We start from the raw sequence: 20,123 nt of genomic DNA, 5'->3' as shown, positions 1-20,123 counted from the left end.
AAAAAAAAAAAAAAGACCTTGGGCCAGGTCCAGATCTTCCAAGAGCCTCAGTTTCCCTCATCTGTGAAATGGGTCAAGTGCTTCCCTTGAGAGAGTTTGGCCCAGAGGAGGGAAGCCCCTGGGAGTGAAGCCCTGGTGGGGGCCTGGTGGGGGCTTGGCGGGGTGGGTGAGGGGCAGGGGTGGAGGGAGATGAAGGCTAGGACTCCACCTGGGGCTTTACAAGGGGGTAAGGACTTCCTGGAGGTGCTCTGTGTGGCTGGACAGGCCCAGGTGGGCTTTGTGGGGGAGGCTCAGGAAACTCCCGAGAGAAGGAGGCTGGTGGGCAGTCAGGTGAGCTCTGAGTTTCTGGGACCCCACTGTGGAGCGCTGCTGTTTGCTCTGGATGCCAGAGAGGGCCTTGGGGTGTGACCCAAGGGGCCCCCACCTGCCTTCACACACCCGGGCTGCCTGTGGAGGGACCCGCTTGGTCTGGCCCCAGAGGACAGAATGGGACCTGGGGTGGGATTAAGTAGGGAGGAGTTAAGTTCATGCTGGGAAGGTTTTTCTAAACCCTAAGGGGAGCTGTCAAAGCAACAAAGAGGCGGCCGCAGGGTGGTTGACATGCAAGTGCCTGCAGGGCCTGGGGCACCTTGCTAGGGGGTCCGGGGCGGCTCGGCCACTGGGGTAGGCGCCACTGGGGTAGGCGCGCGGAAACCTCTCCCACCTCTCAGATCGAAACACTGTTCTGAGATTCGGGACTCGGGAATAGTGGGTGACGTGCTGAAGGCTGCGTTTGGGAAGCCTCGGAGGTGGCCCAGGCCCTGAGCCCAAGGTCTTCCAGTGTCCCCTTGATGCCCTAGCCCTGAGAAGCAGGGCCGGAGCTGGGGACTGGGTCCGGGCGGGGGCCCTGCATGCCAAGCTCCCCCCGCATTCCCAGGGCCTAGAACGGCGCCTGGCACAGAGCAGGCCCTTGGGAGAGTCTGTTCCATGACCTAATGACTCAGTTTGGTAACTCACACGCCCGTTTTTCTGATAACAGGGGAGGCTTAGAGCTGTTAAATACTGTCCCTATCTGGTTGGTTTGGGGCTGGGCTCTGAGTCTGCTGTCCCTCCCCGGAGAGCCGGGGCCTGACGACTCCAGGGTGCTCGAATGCTCAGTTTACGGCATGGGGATTCCAAGGTGCCTTCCTCGAAGCCCTCCCTCTCCCACGGGGCGGGGGTGGTGTGGCCAGCCCAGGCGCCTGGAGCCTCTGTCCCCTGCCCCTTTGTCTCGTGTGACACAATGGGTGGCTTTTTGTCCCCATAAAGTCCCTTTCACTGTAGGGAGAAGGGCCAGGGCGGGGGTGGTGGCTGGGCCTGGCCAAGTTCTGAGTGTCCTCAAGCTGCCCAGATGTGTCCCTAGTGAGGGGAACCCCGGGACGGGTTCACTTTGCGGCTGTGGGCCTCAGTTTCCTGGACGGAGCGGTGGGGGCCGTAGAAGGATTTGCTGCCTCGGCGACCCCAGCAGTCGGTGGCTCCTACGCTCACGTCGTTTTTAAAACATTTGGTTTAGTTGCCCACGTTTAAAAAGCTGAAGATTTCCACGTACAAACCCAGACTTTTAGTGTCTCTTGAAAAATTAGCAGCTCTGGCCACCCCAGGCCTGTGTCCCCACCAGCACCAGTGGTGGCTGTCCCGCTCCAGAGACCCCACCTGGCCCAGCGTGGTCATTTCTGTGTCCTGCCAGCCCTGGAGGCTGCGGGTGTGAGACCCTGTGTCCCCTCCAGGCTCCGAGGCGCTTTCCCTCCGCGCGGCTCCCTCGCTCCGGGATTTGTCCCCCCAACCCGCGACTGTCCGACAGCCCTCATGACCGCTGGGGCTTTTAACTTTTTCTTTCACATCATTTCACCCGCACAGCACATCTTGAGGTGACCAGGATAGGCGTCCCCCCACTCCCCAACGCCTTCACCTGTCAGATGAGGAAACAGACCAGAAAGGTTAGGTAACTCTCCCAGGGCCACACAGTGAGTCTACAGAGCTCTGACCCGCCCAGGAAGTGAGGAGGACTGAAAGGAGAGTTGGGGTGACCATGTTGGGGCGAGGGAGGAGTTAGCTTAGCGCTCGTGGGGTGGGTAGAAGTCCTCCCCAACACGGGAGACAGGGCGTCGGGCCGCCTGTGTTGAGTGTTGGACCTCTGACTGCGGGGAACGGCAGAGAACAGTGGGGTGAGCCTCCCTGCTCCCAGGGGACAGGCTGAGGTCTAAAGGGGTGAAGGGGTCTGCCCGAGAACCCTCAGCTGTGAGGGGCCGGGAGAGCGCAGCTCCGGGAGGTTCCTAGGGCCTCCCCTGGGAGCCAGCCGCCTCGCCTGTAAGGTGGGCAGGCCCGGCCCTGGCACCGGGCCCTTATCTGGGCCAGGGCCTGTGCCTGGTGCTTGAGTCGAGGTACATGCATTCTCCTACTGAGGACTCACACCCCCAAGGAGCTACACAGTGTCACTACCGTGGGAAACCAGGCACGGGGAGCTGCCGAGAAAACCCACATTCTTAATCCCTCAGAGCGCTGAAGACACCGGAACGTGTTGAATGTTGAGCCTGTGTTGGGTGCTGGTCTCAGTACCTTGCCTACTGTATTCATTCACATCTCAAAACCACTCTCTGAGGTAGGCACCTTTTGAAGATGAAGACCCTGAGGCACAGAGAGGTTAAGCAGCTTGCCTGAAGTCACACAGCCAGTAAGTTGGCAAGGCCGGAGCTTGAACCCAAGGAGCTGATAGGCTGACCTTCCATCAGGATTGGTGCCAACGTCACACAGCTGAATAAGATCATGACACCCATGCACAGATTCAAAGAGTAGCTAAGAAAAGTGTATACAGCAGTCCTAGGGCTGCTGTAACTAAGTACCACAAACTGGGTGCCTTCAAGTGACAGGAATGTATTGTCCCACGGCTCTGGAGGCCAGAAGTCTGAGATCCAGGTGTTGGCGGGTTGGTTCGTTCTGAGGGAGAACCCGTTCCCTGCCGCTCTCGGAGCTGGTGGGGAGCTGGGCGCTCCGGGCTCTACCCGTCTCCACGGATGTTCTCCCGGTGTGGGTCTCTGTGTCCACGTTTTCTCTTATAAGGACACCATTCATTGCATGAGGGGCCCACCCGACTCCAGCATGACCTCATCTTGAGAGCATCGGCCTAGGACCCTGTTTCCCGATGAGGTCACATTCACGGGCACCGGGGCTTGGGACTTAAACACGTCAACCCACAACAAAAGAGAAGAGGAAACATCTGTCCAGAGCCACTGAAGGACGTAGAGCAGGACGCTGGCCTGTGTGGCTGTCACAGTGGGCAGGGCCGTGCTGGAGCGAGGAATACCTCTTGGTCAGGCATTCGTGACGAATCTGTCCTCTCTGGTCCCGCAGGTGGTTTTAACAAAAACATCTCTGTTGCCCAATTGTCGAGAAATTCTTTGGAGATGCAAAGGTCTTGTGAATGTGTGCTTTTTGACGTTGCAGTCCTCGTTTAAAGAAAAAGTTCCTGATCCAAGTTCTTCAGGTTTTCAGGGAAAAACAACAACAACAAAAAAAAGTACCGTTGAGGTTTCCAGAAGGTTTTCTTTGTTTATCTGTAGCACCTGCCCAGGGAGGCATTGCAGGGCCTCAGAGAGTTTGGAAGGAGGGGAGGATGAGGTTTGGCTGTGTGTGTGTGTGTGTGTGTGTGTGTGTGTGTGAGAGAGAGAGAGAGAGAGAGAGAGAGAGAGAAAGAGAGAGACACGGATGTACGTGTAGACACCTACTGAGAACCGTGGGGACAGGTGGACATGTAGGTGGGAGAGACCCACACAGGGGCCCAGGGGTAAAGGCAGATTTTCCCAGATATCCACACGGCTCCTTCCCATCCCCTCCGTCACCTCCCTGGGTCTGGGATCACATGTCACCTGGCCCCCTATCTAAAATTGCAACAGTGACCCTGCTGCCCCTCCTCCTCATGTCGCTTCTCAGTAGGTGCTTGTTGGATGTATGAACCCAGAGAGATGCGCACACAGGGGCCTGCGCTACGAACAGAGGGTGTCTGGGTTGTGGGATGAGCACAACCCCTTCTGGGCGGAGGGGCCTGGGCAAAGCCCTGGGGCAGGTGGTGGCAGATTCAGGGCCTTCTGTGTCACCCTCTGGCCCCCAGCTGCCTCTTGCCATCCTCCTAGCTGAACGGCGGGGTAAACCCCACTGTGAGGCACAAGTCCTCTGGTCCCCTGGGTGCTGCCTGGGAGGGTGTGGCATGCCCTGCAGCTTCCGGCAGGGCCACCCAGACCAGTGAAAGGGTCAGCGAATGTGAGGGTGCCCTGTCCTGAGCAGGGTCTCTCTGGGGGCCTGGGCTGGGGGCTCAGGGACCAGGAGAAACCAGTCTGTCTGGTTCAAATGGAGGAGTGGACCTTCCTTGTTCTAGGGCAGAAGCCAAGGCGCCGCCTGGGCACCGAGCCAGCAGCGCTGCCAGAAGGAGCACTAGAAATTCCCACCGCTTATCCACCGGCTTCATCTGGAGGCCGCGGTTGCTGATCTGGAAACCAGGGTGGGGCTGGAGTGCGGGGCAGGGACAGCCACGGCGGGGGAGAGCCTGGGTGCCTGCCCAGCCTGGCCCTCGGAGCCAGCCGACGTGCCTTGTTTTTACACACCACTGCGTAACTCGTGGTAGGGTCCCGGGAAGGACGATCTGGCTTCCAGTCCTGCCCTGCCCTTTACCCCCGGTGACCGCGGGCACCTCTCCTTCTGAGCTTCTGTTGGGAAATGGGCAGAAGGAATAGTCCCGACCTATGGGGGTCTGGCGAAGGCGGGATCCGGGACTCACGCCTGGCGCCCGGTGGGAGGCGTCAGGTGGTTATCGTGACCGAGGCTGTGAGTAATAGTACAGGTGATTGACGGGTGTACGTTGGCGTAAAGCCGAATTGGTCTTTCCTTGATTTTCGGTTCACTGCATTTTCCAGCGTCCTTTCGGACAGTTGGAACCGGGCTACATGGTGGCCGTGGGGGTCTGTAAGGAATTTGCTTTAAACGAAAAAATAGAATTGGCCTTGATATGTCCAGTTGTCACCTGGCGAAGGTGCCAGTCGTGCCGCTTCCAGAGTGTTTGTTCCCCTGCAGAACGCTGGCCACACCCAGCTCTGGGGCCCGTGGCCTCCCTGGTGTGTCTGATTCCGGGTGTGGGGATGTGTCCTGAAACATCCTGCCCTGGACCCCTCACGCAAGCGCTCTGTCCCCAGCTTGGCATATGCCTGCAGGCGAGGTCCAGCCACTGTCCCCACGTCCTCACCTGCTCTGCCCTCACCCAGCCTGCTGGCGGAGGTTGGCAGAGAGCACAGATGGGCAGCGGAGGCTGGCAGGGTGCTGTGTGGGGCGGGACCCCTGGGAACTAGCCCTGGAGAGGAGGACCCTTCCCTGGGCCTACCACCTGGGCCGGAGCGCCGCTTCCTTAGGCAGGAGGAGGCAAGGCCAGGAGCGGGTCACAGGTTGACACCTGCTTCCCCTTTTCATACCTAGCAACTGTGCAGGGCACGTTTCTGACCCTACGCCACAGCTGAAGAAGTGGGATCACGCGTGCTTGAGCACGTATTTATGGAGCACGTACTACGTGCCAGGCACTGCAGATCCAGCAAGAGGCAAAGCACAGAATTCCTCGTGGGGCCTGCGTTCTAGTGCATGGACTTCGCTAGAGTCGCCCAGTGGAGCCCCACAGAGACGGGAAGGTGCTCACCCGCCCAGCCCTTGACTCCCAAGCCCAGGGTCCCACCTACCACTTCCCCAGTGGGCCGCGCCCTTCCCGAGTCTGAGCTCCGGGAAGGGGCGGGGAGAGGCAGCAGAGCTGTCAGAGGGCTGCAGGCCGTTCCTGTCCCGGCTGCAGGGCAGTGCGTAGGGGACCCGTGCAGAAACTTCCCTTCTGGCCCTTGGGGGTGCTGCTTCGGGGTGGGGGTGCCTGGCAGGTCCCTGGTTCTGGCTGTGCTCTGGGGCCTTTGCAGCAGCTTTGCAGCTGGTTCGAGCGGCCTGGGGGACTTTCTGTCTCCAAAGACCAGCAGCAGAGGTGGGGCTTGTTCCTGGGCTGCTTCTCTGCGATCCCACTGACTTGTCCTTGAGCTGGTGGCACGGTCACTGTGCAGCCTTGGTGCCACATGCCTGGATGCTGGCCAGGGGAAGAAGAGGGACGCCTCCATGCGTCTTGATCAGTACTGGAGCCTTTCTCCGAAGCCCCAGGGTAGATCCTGCTGTCCCCTCAGTGGCCAGGGACTCCAGGGAATTTCCTCATGGAGAAGGGAGGACCCGAAACTCTAGAGGACTCAGCCAGCAAGGAAGAGGACAGGAAGGCTAGAGAGGCCCAGGACAGCCACATGAGGGGTGCCACTTTGGGGCCTCCCTGAGTCCCAGCCCTGCCTCAGAGCAGACCCTTTGCTGGGCCACACCCTGCCGAGCTCCTTCAGATGGCCCCACGAGGTGAGGCGAGTCAGCCAACCTGTTCGTGTAGACTTCCCTGGGGCCACGAGGGCCGGCGCTTGTGCAGTCTGGCCGGGACTTAGCCTCTTCTGGAATATCAAAAACAAAAGCGGACACTTCTGTTGTGCCCATTGCTGTACGTGACCTCATGGGTCCTTAAAGTAGCTCCACTCTGCTGGGATGCCAGGGCCCATCCTGCCACGTGGGAGTGGTGTGACACAGGTCCCTTGACTTCTTTGAGGCCCGGTTTCACCTGTAAGATGGTAACATCTATAGAGCAGGGCAGTTGGAAGAGCCAGAGATGTGGGGTAGGAGAGGCAGAGGGCAGGGTGTCAGGCGGGAGGTCACCCATCGGCCCTTGCGACATTCTCTGCTGGGCCTAGGTGGGAGGAGGACTCATTGATTTCCCACCTCTGGGACTGTGACCAGCCCTCAAGGATGCGATAGTGACTTGATCTTCCTTCCAGCAGCTTTTACGGGGCCCCTGGCAGGGCCCAGGTCCTGTACTGGGTGTCGGGGGCAGCGGTGAGACAGATGGCTGCTGCCCTGCCCTTGGAGAGCTCACGGTCTGGGGAAGGAAACAGAATGACAGTCCTGGGTGGTGGGAGCCTGGGAGGCCGCGTGAGCACAGAAGAGGGTTCTGGAACACAGACTGGAGGAGTGGGGACAGTGTCCTGGAGCACCTGACATCTCAGCTGAGATGAAAGAGGAGTTACCAAGAGTTACCAAGCCAGGTCCCCAGCACAGGGGTATACAGCAGGGGCCAAATCAGCATTTCTTGGCTAAATGAGAAACGAGGCCAAGGCTCTGGCAGACTCCGCCCTGTCTCGCCCCCAGGTGCTGGGGCTGCTGGTGTGGGCCCTGATCGCCAGCACCCCGTACCACCTGTACCCGGCCTACAGCTGGGTGATGTTCGTCGGTGTCTTCCTCTGGCTGGTGACAATCATCTTCTTCGTCCTCTACCTGTTTCAGCTGCACATGAAGCTGTACATGGTGCCCTGGCCGCTAGTGGTGAGTCTGGGTGGAGACAAGGGGGGTGGCTCAGGCTGACCCCCGAGAGTGGCCGTCCCTAATGAGAAGTGGCGAGGTGGGGGTGGGGTGGCTGGCGTCCTCCCTGACCATTCGCTGGCCGGCAGAGCCAGTGTGCGGGGAGGTTTTTCTGAGCACCATGAGCCCAGAAGGACATAGGCTTGACCTTGTCTCGGGAAGCGGGTAGAAGTGAGGGGCCTTCTAAATGGATGCACAAGAGGCCACTTGGAATCTCAAAAACATTTTTCCTTTTTGTGGGTGGTCGGAATTTGAGCCTGCATTGTGTGGGCTTGTCCCCTGTGGCTGGAGGCTGGGGTGAGCTGCCAGGAGTCACCCAGGCCCTCGGGCACCCAGCTGCCTCCAGGGTGAGGCCCTGTGACCAGGGGAGAGGCTGGGTCCCAGGTTTGCCCCAGGACACGGCCGAGAGCGGACATAGGAAGTACCCCGGCCAGACACAGAAAGCTGCTGGTTTTTTTTTTTCCTCTGACCCGGAAAACCCCTGCAGCTGGGGTCTGAAGCTTTCAGTGAGCAGAGAGGCGAGAGAGGCACATGATTGTAAGACAAGCAAGGCTGGGACTAGGCGTCATTGTTTGCAATTCAATGACTTTTTAAACTGAGGAAACGTGAGTCATCCTCAAGACAGAATGGGTTTGTTAGATCTCCACGTCACTGGCAGGTGCCAGGCGGTGTTTGCAGGGGTCGCTGGGCTTGCAGGGAAGACTTTTTTTTTCAGACAGTCTCGCTCTGTTGCCCCGGGTAGAGTGCCGTGGCATCATCCTAGCTCACTGCAACCTCAAACTCCTGGGCTCAAGCGACCCTTCTGCCTTGGCCTCCCGAGTAGCTGGGACTACAGGTGCCCACCACCACGCCTGGCTAATTTTTTCTATTTTCAGTAGAGATGGCGGTGGGGGGGGGGGGGGGTCTTGCCTTTGCTCAGGCTGGTCTTGAACTCCTGACCTCAGCTGATCTTCCTGCCTCAGCCTCCCAGAGTGCTAGGATTACAAGCATGAGCCACCGTGCTGGGCCTGGCAGGGAAGATTTTAAGGCAAGGAGAAGGCAGCTTGACTCCTGGGCTCAAGGTCCAGCCTTCTGCCCCACGTCCTGGGAGCCTCTAAGAAAGAAGTCTCTGGAGATGGAAGCTTCTGTGTCTCTTAGGCACAGATCTGGGGCTCCACCCACGGGTGTTGAAGGAAGGAGGCTCCTTTCTGCAGGCCGTGGTGGCAGGGCCGTGTTTCTAGTGCTCTTGGACCTTTAACAGATGGGGCAAGGAGGGCTTAACTGCACGTAGAGAGGCTGGCTTACACCAGACCCCTAGAGGATCCAGGCGAGATACGTGAGTGAAGCGGGTCAGGAGGGGCTCTGCCTCCATCTGTCTGTAGGGAGCCACCCCACTCAGCTCCATCTGTTGCTAGTGGGAATGCAGGTCCCTTGATGCCAAATCTTTTGATATCTTTAGATTTTTTAATATGAAAAAGTTTTATACGAAATCTAATTTTAAAATGTTGGTAATTTTTAAAAAGCGTATGGGGCAAACTGAATGTTTAAGGGCAACCAGTTTGAAGACTGTTAGCAAGACCCAAGTGTGCGGAATATGGGAGCGGAGCCTGGTGGTCAGCCGAGGGCTGCTTCCTGCCAGTCTGGCTCGGCATCCAGCTAGGGGTGTCTGGGTCCTCCCGCAGTCCTGACCCTGGCATTTGCTTGGGGCCTTGAGCTTAGGATGTCGCCAAAAGGGAGACATAGGTTCCTCCCCCTGGACGCAGAGAGGGATGTGAGACCCCCACCCCGGGAGCAGCCGCAGAGCCAAGCCCCGCAGTGGTACTGGGGAGGGCCTGGGCTGGCCCTTGAGCCACACTTGAAATGGCCCCTGTTTCTTTAGCTGGTACAGTGAGCTGGGTCACGGATTGGCCTTCTGCTGTGGGGAATGGGTTTGGCCTCATGGGACTTGGCCCTGGCCCTGACCCCAGCGCTGTAGGCCTTCCCATCATCTCCCCTCCCACTCTCAGCCTTAGGTAAGGGGACTGCTACCTTGCGAGGTCTTTCTGGTGGGAAAGACCCACGTGTCTGCATCCCCACCCTCTGGCTACTAAAGGGGTGTGCCAGTGGGAACCAGGAGGTTCCGGCTCAGTCTCCTCATGTCTTAAGGCTTTTCTCCCCACCCCGCTTCCCACCCTGACCTCCGGCAGTTAATGATCTTCAATGCCGGCGCCACCGTCCTCTACATCACCGCCTTCATCACCTGCTCCGCGGCAGTCGACCCGACGTCCCTGAAGGGCACGCAAGCCTACAACCAGCGTGCGGCCGCCTCGGTGAGTGTGCTTCCTGGCAGTCTGCAGGGGGGGTGGGCCAAACCGGGGTCTTGGCCCCAGAACTCACTCAGCTCCCTTGGTCTGAGGCCAGGCACCTGCCACCTCCTGAGCAGTTATCACCTGAACTCTCAGCGGGTCTCAGAGGGGAGCCAGGCTGCTTTCGGGCTTCCGTAATTCACAGTAGACCTTGAGGAACCAAAATGCTTGGGGAACAGTGTGTGGTGGCCAATGGAAGTTTTAGGTTAGCTATTGAACTCCGTCGTAAATCAGTTATGCCATGCAGATTTAGGGTCACGTCCTCCTTTGGAGAATCTATTAAAAACTAGGAGGCTGGGCGCGGTGGCTCACGCCTGTAATCCTAGCACTCTGGGAGGCCGAGGCGGGTGGATTGCTCAAGGTCAGGAGTTCGAGACCAGCCTGAGCAAGAGCGAGACCCCATCTCTACTAAAAATAGAAATAAATTATTTGGACAACTAAAAATCTATATAGAAAAAATTAGCCGGGCATGGTGGCGCATGCCTGTAGTCCCAGCTACTTGGGAGGCTGAGGCAGGAGGATTGCTTGAGCCCAGGAGTTTGAGGTTGCTGTGAGCTAGGCTGACGCCATGGCACTCTACTCCGGGCAACAGAGTGAGACTCTGTCTCAAAAAAAAAAAAAAAAACTAGGGACCCTCCCCCTTTGGCAAGTGCACATGCGAAAATATTTCGGTTTAAACCATTTGGGGAGATTCACAGGCTCCTCCGTGAAGCCCAACTCTGGACGCGTGTCAAGTGGCCAGTGGTGCCGCAGTCCCCTCCACGCCTGCCACTCCACAAGGCCTTGCACCCGTTTCCTCCAGGACCCTGTGACCCCCAGTGAGGAAGAGGAAGGGACTACCAGTCCCTCTTGACAGACAAGGAAACGTTGGCGCAGAGGGGCTGAGTGACAGGCTCGTCATGGCTAAGTCCAGGGTAGGGCAGGGTCTAGACGAGCAGTTGGGTTTCCTTACTCTTCCTGATGAAGGTGGTTTTGAAATTAGTAAATTCAGGCACGGGAACAGAGGCATGGAGCTTCTGAATATGGTTGTAGGTACGAGTACAGAGGCATGAACTGGTTCCAGAAAATTCCTAGGGTGGCCTTTGAATGTTGTCTTTTTAAAACTGAATCCCTGCGAGGCGTCCCCTCAGTCACTCTTACCGTTGCCCTTCTCACGGTCTGACACAACGTGCCTGTGTGGCTTTTTGTTTCCCATGTTAGAAGGTCACGTTGGCATCTCCAGAAGCTGGTGCTCATTAGCCCCACGACAGGCAGCCGTCAAGCGCACGTGGCTAAGAATGAGGAGTTAACGTCTGGTTCACTGAGGGGCTGTGACTCAGGGTTTCACAGGCTGGGCCTGGTGCTTTCGTTACTGTCACCCTCTTGCTCCCAGGACCCAGTACTCAGACTGACAGCCGTGCCCTTCTCTCCTCTTTCAGTTCTTTGCGTGTCTAGTGATGATTGCCTACGCCGTGAGCACCTTCTTCAGTTTCCAGGCCTGGCGAGGGGTACGCAGCAACGCGGCCACCAGTCAGATGGCTGGCGGCTATGCCTAAACCACCTGTGCCCTGGCCCACCCTGAGGCTGAAGCTGTCGCTGGGTCACAGTGCAGGGTCACCCCGCAAGCCCAAGGCTGGGGAGCCCTGTGTGGAGTCAGCCTGGCAGGGACTATGCTTTCTCCCCTCTGCTCCTCAGACTCAAGCTCTCGCAGCGCTCCTAAGGAAACAGGCCCAAGTTGGCACATGTATGGGCTGGCAGGAGGCCAACGCCCGAGACCTCGTCCCCATCCCCCTTACTCAGTGGAAGCTGACGGGGGATACGGGGGCCACTGTCTCTGCCTTGTCTTTAGAGGACTTCAGCGTCCGAGGCTGGGGCCCACCCTTCTCAGCAGCACTAAATGCACTAACGGAGACTGCAGCCCTGCAGCCTGACCTGCCATAGCGTAAGCCTAACAAGCAACACGTATCGTCTTAGCCTTTGTTCCAGAAGAGCTCTGCAAACTACGAAACCACTCCAATTCCTTAAAACGCAACTCCAACCCGAACCTGCCCGAGCCATGTCACTTGTAGGAAGAGGGTTACGATTTTGGACAGCACGGTCTTCCTTCCCTGCATGGCAGACATAGCGGTTACTTAAAGCGAATCAGGTGTAAGTGACTTCTCAGTGATGAAAGACCCATCCAGGTTTCCTGCCTTTCCTAAGCCCGTCTTTATAATACTCCCTTTGGGACAAGCTAACATCCACGCCGACTGCTGCCCTGCCACTGTTGGTTAGGCTCATGGGACATGGAGGAGGGAGGGAATCAAGACCTTGCCGGGTAAGTTGTCATGTGTTGGTAGTGACTTTGTTGTTTCTTTTTCTTTTCTTCCTTTTTTTACAAAAATAAAGATGGAAGAACTTATTTGGGAAAGTTGTTGGGGAATCGGTCGTAGGGGATCGTGAACTTCAGGGAGCTGCAGGTGGACTGAATAAAGGTTCCGAATGTCTACTACGGGGCAGTTCGGGTTCCGGAGTCGCTCATTACCACAGGCTAATCACGGGCCACCCGCACTTCCTGCCTGCTGTGTCTGGAACAGTCCTGCTCTGTGCCATTAGTCCTGGCGTAAACGCAGTGGCGCTGCTGTTTATTCTCAAGTGTTCCAGTCTAACAAGAACTAACTTAGTCACCCCTGCTTTGGGCACAAGATTTCAATCATGTCCCAAGTTTGTGAAGCTCAGAGGTCAGGTAATCAAGGTGGCTGGCCACGCTCGATGCCCAGAGCCGGCAGTGCCAGCAGACAGGAAAGCATCTGAGCTGGCTGTGCTCGTTCTTCTGCCACCACGGACCCATGTTCTCTGAACACTAAGCCACAGGTGTTTGTTTCTAGGTACCCTCTGTCCTTTTTAAAAAAGTGGGAACAATTAAGATGCAACGAGGTACAGTGGCAGACGGCTGCTTTTACTAAGCAAGGGGGGACAGCAGCCTCGGGTGTAACAGCGTCCCCTTTTACTCTCAAGTGTCTCAGACTTTGAATAATAAGTTATAGTCATTCCAGGATTAAGATATAGAAGAGTTTAGTTTTAAGGAAGAGCAACCTATGTTAGGGGCACAAAAGACAAAAATCCTAGCAGGTTAGAGAGCTCACCCCACAGGTGAGCCGAGGCCCTAAAACACAGCTGACTTCGGGGGGACATTAACATGCCCAGTCAGTCCTTAGACTGCAGTTTGGGGCACTGTTGCTTCCCGTGGGGCTGGGGCAGAATGTCAGGCTTTCTCAGCCCAGGCCAGGCAGGAGCCCATCGAAGGTGGCACATGGCGTCTCAGTCCAAGCGTCTGTGTGGTCAGAGACACAGATTGCTAGGTTATTTTAAAAGAAATCAGAAAGCCTACTTACAATATTAAGCTTGCTTTTTTTTTTTGAGTAGAAATTTGCCTTTCTTCTTGCTATGTTTTCATCACTTAACCTCTGGACTTGTCCACTTGCCCCTTCTCAACCAGGCAGGCTGCTCAACAGGTCTTAACCAAGTGCCCCCAACATGCCTGGCCTGTGGTGGACAGTCCCACTTGTGAGAAGAGCAGGAAGAGAAAGCAAGCCCGGGAGAGGTGGCATTTTAAAAAGCTGGCTCTGAGAATGGTTTTGAAGGACCAAAGCAGGCTGGTCTGCGTGCAGTGGTGTTTACAACAGCCAGCTGCAGATTTGTTTCTTTTCCACTCCCACTGCTTCACCTGACTAGCCTTTAAAAAAAAAAGGTCGAGGGGGCAAAGCAATAATACCCTGATGGCGGTGGCTATATTGCAGAAAGGGAATGACTCATCTAGAATGATGGTTCTTGCCAAACACCTCAAATTTTACTCATGGTACAAAAGTATTTAATAAGCAATACATCAGTACAGAAAAACACATAGTTCATAGCTCATCCTTTAAAACCAGAATACCCAGGGTAAAGTCAGTACAGATTTTTACTTTAAAAAAAAAATCACAAGGCAGAAATACTCTCTAGGGATTAGGGGGATGGGGGGGGCAAATCTACAACTAAAGAACACGGGGAGCACTAAAGGGAGGGAAGGGCATGCCTTTAACCCGCATCTGGGTGAGGCAAAGACATAAAGTGTAACTATAATGTTTGTACCCCCACAAAACCCTGGAATAAAAAAAAAAAAAAAATCAAGGGTACACATTGGAATTGAACTACTATGTTTTTTCTTCTTTCTAGAGATGTGATATACATGTTTTCTGATCCGTAATATTCTACCAAACATTGTATTAAACCAAAGCAGACAGATGAGCAGCAAAGCTGTTTACTACCTCCTACTCATGCTGAGCTAGACGCTGGAACACCATCTATCTCGGTAGGAGAGATTCTGACAGGAAGAAGAAATTAGGAGTCCCTACCTACCCCAATAGAAAACCTAACAAACTGGTTTATACAGAAAGGATTTTCAGCAAACGTGCACAAACACATTTAACATGCTATTAAGAACAGGATAGCTTTTAGTCAATTTCCAGCACACAGCATACATTCATCAGCGCCCAGTAAAATAAGAATGAATGCCAAAATAGAAAGCATTTTTGCCTTCATAGCACGAACAGCTAAGCACACAGCATATAATACTTTGATCTTTAAGTGGGTAATCATGGAAGTTCCAAGATCATGTCCACTAGGTTAGCCTGAGTATTTCATCTATAAAAATATTTTTTCAAAAATAATGCTTAAGAGACTTCTAGAACAGTGGGATTACATCAGGACCAGCAGAAGACACAGTGATACAAGGACTGCAAATGTTGAGACTAGGGAGTTGATGTTAGGTAAAGGACATCTCTTTCAGTTGATTGCTACAGCCAGGACAAGCTGTGATCAGGAGATTCGGAAATCTCAAGACGGGCAGCTGGCTTGAATAACACGCTAGATAAATACTCAAAACCCCAATGAGGCTGAAGGACTGAAATTCTGACCCATGTGAAAAAGAGCTGTGAGTGCACAAAAAAACTTCATGCAAAGTCTACTGGGGACAAACAGGGCTCGTAATGCTGGGTTATTCCACACTACTGACACACCGACATGTTTGCTGGGGCAGGGGCCCCCAAGTGGAATGCCTGACCATGGGCTTGTTCCAGAGGAGTCTCACTCAGAAGCACCTGAGCGAGGGATCTCACTGGGGAGGGCTTAATGAATACAAGAAGTTGTTCCAGGATAACCAGGTCCAGGAGGGTTAGGTCCTTTTGTTTTTGACCCATCAATACTTAACAGGAATGCAGGACAGAGTCAGTCTTTCTAAGTAAGATGTATTCTTCTGTCATTAGCTGAGCCTTTTGGCCTCTTGGGCCAGTGACATCCAGAATGATCCCATTCACTGGCTGCAGGTAGGGTCTAGTGCCGTAGATTGTTCTGGGAAGTTGGCATAGAAGATGATTTGCACAATGAAGTCACCACTAAACCACTGCTTAAGTCCAGTCCCCGGCCTTCTTTTTCCTACACAAGAAAACAAACAACCTCAAGAGGCAAGGAATAGGAAGAGTCCTGGTTCAGGACCCTGCCTCTGGCATGGGGAAGGCAGAGCTCAGGGTGGGAGTGTGGACCATCAGGGGGAGTACACAGAAAGGGAAAGGAGGTTATTTTGCATTTCTGCTCAACACTGGCCCTGGTCATTCTTAAAATGCAATCTTAAAAATGTGCCTCTCTTTACTGGGAAAAAATTTTTTTTTGAGATGGGGTCTTGCCATGTTGCCCAGGCTGGAATGCACTGGCTATTCACAGGTGTGATCATAGTGCAGTACCTCCTGAGAGCAGCTGGGACTAGAGGCACACACCACCATACCCAGCACCATTTATTTTTCTTATAAAGAGCCTGCATTATAAGAAAGGCAAGGCAGAATGAGATCTGCTTTTTGTTTTTTGTCCTTGTGATTATTTAGGAACCCTACAATCAAACTGGGGGTCTGTTTCACCAAAACATGAAAAGGTCCCAGCCAAGGCAGAACAGCAGCTCACTCTTCTGATACCTCACCAGCTACTAGACTGACACTGGTCAGTTTTAAGGGAGAATGATGGCAAGCGCATGGGAAGTGGTTTGTGTTCAATAGTTCTACTCGGAACTTTCTAAGTGGTTCAATGTAGCTAAATAAACAGGCGGTAGTAACTTACTGCTCTGTAGTCCAGAAACATTTCTTTAAAAGCCAGAAAATCTGTAAATGTGAGCAGCATGTCAAATATGTCACCAGCCACTTCATCCTTATGGTGCCTGCAAAAGGAAAGGATGGCTATTTCATGAATGAATGATGCAACAGTCTCTTCAAGATTTCATTCAAAGGTTTTGAGAGCTTCCCACCCAGGACCTAACCACCAAGTGCTCGCACTGAGGGGTGGGGGGGAGGGTGGGGAGGGCCTTTTGTTCACACTAGGGAAGATGGTGAGAAAATGTTAAAAAAAAAAATACAGTCTAGCTCTACTCACTGTAACGTTGTTGTGAAAGCCGCCATGTTAAATCCAGGAATCCGCTCTAGCAGCTGTTCTTCAATATATTTTTCTACCAGAGAAATCTACAACAGTGGAGAGAATCTTGGTGAGACCACACTTTGGGAAAACAAGACTGCTTTTCAGACAGCCTGTCCTCCAGCCCCTCATAAACATTTCCTGAGGTCCTGGTCTATGTCCCAGGCTCTATGCTGAGTGGTGGGGACACCAAAGAGGACCAAAACACAGCTCCTGTGCTGGATAAGCACTCAGCCTGGCATGGCAGAAAGGCATTTGCTGGTAATTACGCTGCAGCAGGATGGATGTTGTACACAGGTGCAGACAGTGAGCAGTAGGGCTTTTCCATGGCCCACTCCCCCGTGCAGGGGGAAATATGGGGGGAGGGGGGTTTGCTTCCTGGGCAGATGGCATCTGTGCAAACAATATACAAAAAAGCATACACTCAGAGGCAGTCACAGCTTCCTTCTGGGTGGTTTCATCGTTTATGCTGTGCTTCTGTGTTAAGAAAATAAAGTCCAGGAGGCTCAAACCTATTTATTATCAGACAGATGAGATAATCCCAGGAGGCTCAAACCTATTTATTATCAGACAGATGAGATAATCCCAGGAGGCTGCCAAGAGGCCTCAGGGTATAGTGTAGAGACCCAACGGTGATGAGTTGAGGTTCCTGGGTTCCGGTCTTGGTTCTTCCACCAACTAGTGGAAAGTTAGTGATCTTGGTCACAATTTTCACTTTTACTTAACAGTCATGTGTACCTGACTAGATTACACAAAAGAAAGAAATAGTGTGTGAAAGCAAAAAGGTTTTTCAAAAGCATACACCTGCAAGGTATCGTGAACTCATGTATTGCAACTGAAAGCAGAATTATGGTAAAGCCACATTGTTTATTTCATCATTTTTTTCGAGATGGGGTGCGGAGGGTGTCTATGTGGCCCAGGCTGGTCTGAGCTGAAGCGATTCTCCAGCCTCAGCCTCCCGAGTAGCTGGGACTAAAGGCCTGCGCTATGGGTGCCTGTTTCAAACTTCTTTTAAACAAGAAGTTGATGAGCTCGTCCAATATTTGGCTGAAAGTCATTTGGAAAACAGCCCCAAGAGCTGTGTGGAGCCAAAGGAACTAAACCAGATTCTATTTAGAATTCCTGGCAGTGTATGGTGACATATTTTAAAAGACAGCAAAATTTCAGTATCTTTTGATTCTAAATCTTAAAGAAACCCTAATCTCCTAGTAGGAGAAATAGAAATCTACTTACGTATTCATTAAAAATAGGTGTGTAGGTGAGTTTATTCTCTTCCGTGTCTTCAAATTCCTGGTAGTACTTGTCCATGAAATTTCTCTGTAGTATCTGGAACTCATCATCTGAACCACAACAGGGAAAATTTATTCTTTTTAGTGGAGACTACAAACCATTACGATTTATAAGTAGGCAAGATCTATGTTAGCAGTACTTACTGCTTTCTCAATGGCCAATCTCTAGGAGAGGGAAAGCTGGTGTTTTAAGGGGGTATCATCTGGGACACTGATGTTGAAATAGACCAATCCCGTCTCTTTTTTAAATTGTGCTAAAATCTACAAAAAATTTTATCATTTTAACTATTTTTAAGTGTATAGTTCAGTGGCTTTAAGTATGTTCACATTGTTGTGCAACCATGACCACCATCCTGCCGTTCATTTTAAATATATCCATATGGGTGGCTTGGGAACGCCCTCACATGACTTTTCTGTAAAGAAACAAACTGGTTCTCTCTTATTTTAATATAATTTCAGCAGCAGTTGTAGAAACAGTTTAGTGATTAGAAGTATGGGGCCTGGTAAGAGCTAGCCTGCCTGGGTTCAAATCCCACTTCAGCCAAGCTGTGTGACCTTGGATAAGTTAATTAATTTCTCTAAACTCCTATTTCTTCATCTGCAAAATGAGGATGATTTATAGTACCTATCATACAGGATTGCAAGGTGGACTTTAAATGAGAATTCATGTAGAAACTATTGTAGTTCAGAGTGAACACTTAATAAATGTTAGGGTACTCAATAGAATATTCTGCCTAAAAATTAAAGGAAAGCTTCAGAAACTACCCAGACCTTGGGATAAATGCCCTGGGCTTACAGAAGGCTCATTTTTCCCACAGCGTAAGAGGCAAAAGAACTGAACAAACTCTTCAGTATTCCCCAGAAATCCTCAAATCCACACGGCACAAGAGCTTAATAGTGAAACATCTATATTCAGGAATTAAGGGCATGAACTTTTATGGGATCTGAACTTGGTCAAAAAAACTTGGTCAGTGATTTTCAGGCTAAACTGGATTAAGCTATACAGCAACACTAAATAACAGTATTCTTTTCCTAATTCTCACAAAACTTGAAGTCAATAGAATTTTCTCTAGTTTAAGTTTTTCCCTCCTACATATTTGTCTTAAACCTTTGGGATCTGTTACTGCTTGTCTGTTATTTAGCAGGATTTATGGATGAAAATATGAATCCACAAATAACAACTCAAAACCCAGGAAAATACAGGGCCAGCTGAAGTTTGGCACCTTGTTTTCTTCATGGACATATGTGCTTATGGTTATGGTTTTATGGCAGGAAAATATTAAAACTATCTAAAAAACAAAGTCGTCCTTACCCTACATATGAAATAAAGTAGATCATTCTTCCCTGAAGCTTTGCCAAGAACTCCATACTTCTCAGTGCCCCATTACCTGAATAAGTCCCTTCCAGACCCCTGAATTTATGATTATCGTTTTAAGGAGTATTGGGCTGTTTGTTTCTAAGACAGCCTGAAGTAAGGCTTACTTAATATTACATTGTGCTACATTAAAAACTGCATGCAGCTTGGTATTTTCTGTTTCTAAAATTAACTCTCCAAAATCATTTCAGTGTCCTTAAAAGCAATATCCTTAAAAGCTTACCCATGATAATGTCCTCTAAATAGCCAACCACAGCATCAAATTCTGCATCAGAGGCGGAGGAACTGCAAAATATGCCTGCATTAGGTGCTGTTTCAAATAATTCGTTTTTAAAAAAATTTTTATGATGGACATTTTCAAACGTGCACAAAAGAAAAAAGGGCAAAATGAACTTCCCATCAGCTAGCTTCAACAATTAAGAATGATTATCATCTAGCAATTTCAAACAGAAGAAAACACACGTGACACATCTGTGACATGAACGTTGAATGTGATGGCTCCATTTTCACAAAACCTGATGACACCATGAATTACAAAAGGGACAAATGAAGGGAGCAAAGGCTGGCGTCAGACATCTCCAGGCTTCTCCGCATTTATTTCCTGCGGGATCTACTCACCGCATCTTTGCTATCACCCCACACCTATCTGCTTGTGTGCATGAACCCCGCGCAGACGGAATACTGGCTAGGAGGGTAATTTGATCAGGGGTCCCTGATGGGGGGCGGGTGGTAGTGGTGCAGGGTTCTCTGACCCGCGGCCAGGCCCAGCCGGCTCAAGCCCGCCAGGTTTTGCGGACGGCTAAGGGTTGGGGGAGGGGGTGTGGATTGTGATGGAGGTGCCCATAAACGGGTGACTCCCGTGTAGCATGTCTGTCCTCAGGGGCCTGAACCCGGCGGCCTCAGAAGCCACAAGACGGAGCCTTGGCGGTTCCTCGCCCCGACCCTCTGAGGACACCCGTTTTACAGGGCGGGGGCCGAGGCCGTGCGCCTACTGCCCCCGGCCCCCAGCCGCCCGGGCCCTGGCGGCGTCACTCACAAGGACAGCGCGAAGCTCTCTTCTTCTAAGGCGTCCATCGTCACCGCCGCCGCACCCGCCCGCTCGGGCGAGCCGGCCAGGTGGGCTCCTACCCCGCCCGCCGCCCGGGGCCGGGCCCAGCCTCCGCTCTGCTCCACAAGGCCCCAGCCCGCATCGAGGGCACGGCGGTCGGCTGGCGGGGA

The 20,123-nt window shown here is 52.7% G+C and overlaps 2 protein-coding genes across 2 annotated transcripts in view; one reads left to right on the top strand and one right to left on the bottom strand.

The window, feature by feature from the left end:
* Positions 1-11,531, top strand: part of PLLP (plasmolipin) — a 19,912-nt gene extending 8,381 nt beyond the window's left edge. The window contains exons 2-4 of the mRNA XM_012657426.1: positions 7,258-7,431; positions 9,633-9,755; positions 11,210-11,531. Of these exons, the coding sequence (XP_012512880.1) occupies positions 7,258-7,431; positions 9,633-9,755; positions 11,210-11,326 (414 nt within the window). The 3' untranslated portion in view covers positions 11,327-11,531. The remainder of the gene's footprint in view (positions 1-7,257; positions 7,432-9,632; positions 9,756-11,209) is intronic.
* A 2,385-nt stretch (positions 11,532-13,916) lies between these two features.
* On the bottom strand, positions 13,917-20,123 carry ARL2BP (ADP-ribosylation factor-like 2 binding protein). Its single transcript, XM_012657449.1, has 6 exons — positions 19,942-20,123; positions 19,129-19,190; positions 17,475-17,581; positions 16,203-16,288; positions 15,894-15,990; positions 13,917-15,221 (listed from the first exon to the last, which is right to left on the bottom strand). The coding sequence occupies exons 1-6, from the start codon at positions 19,977-19,979 to the stop codon at positions 15,120-15,122; spliced, it is 492 nt and encodes a 163-aa protein (XP_012512903.1). The 5' UTR covers positions 19,980-20,123; the 3' UTR covers positions 13,917-15,119.

This window comes from Propithecus coquereli, unplaced genomic scaffold (assembly GCF_000956105.1).
Source record: "Propithecus coquereli isolate 6110/MARCELLA unplaced genomic scaffold, Pcoq_1.0 Scaffold540, whole genome shotgun sequence".
Taxonomy (NCBI): domain Eukaryota; kingdom Metazoa; phylum Chordata; class Mammalia; order Primates; family Indriidae; genus Propithecus; species Propithecus coquereli.
Note: the sequence above shows the minus strand (reverse complement) of the source record. Positions and strands in the feature narration are given on the sequence as shown.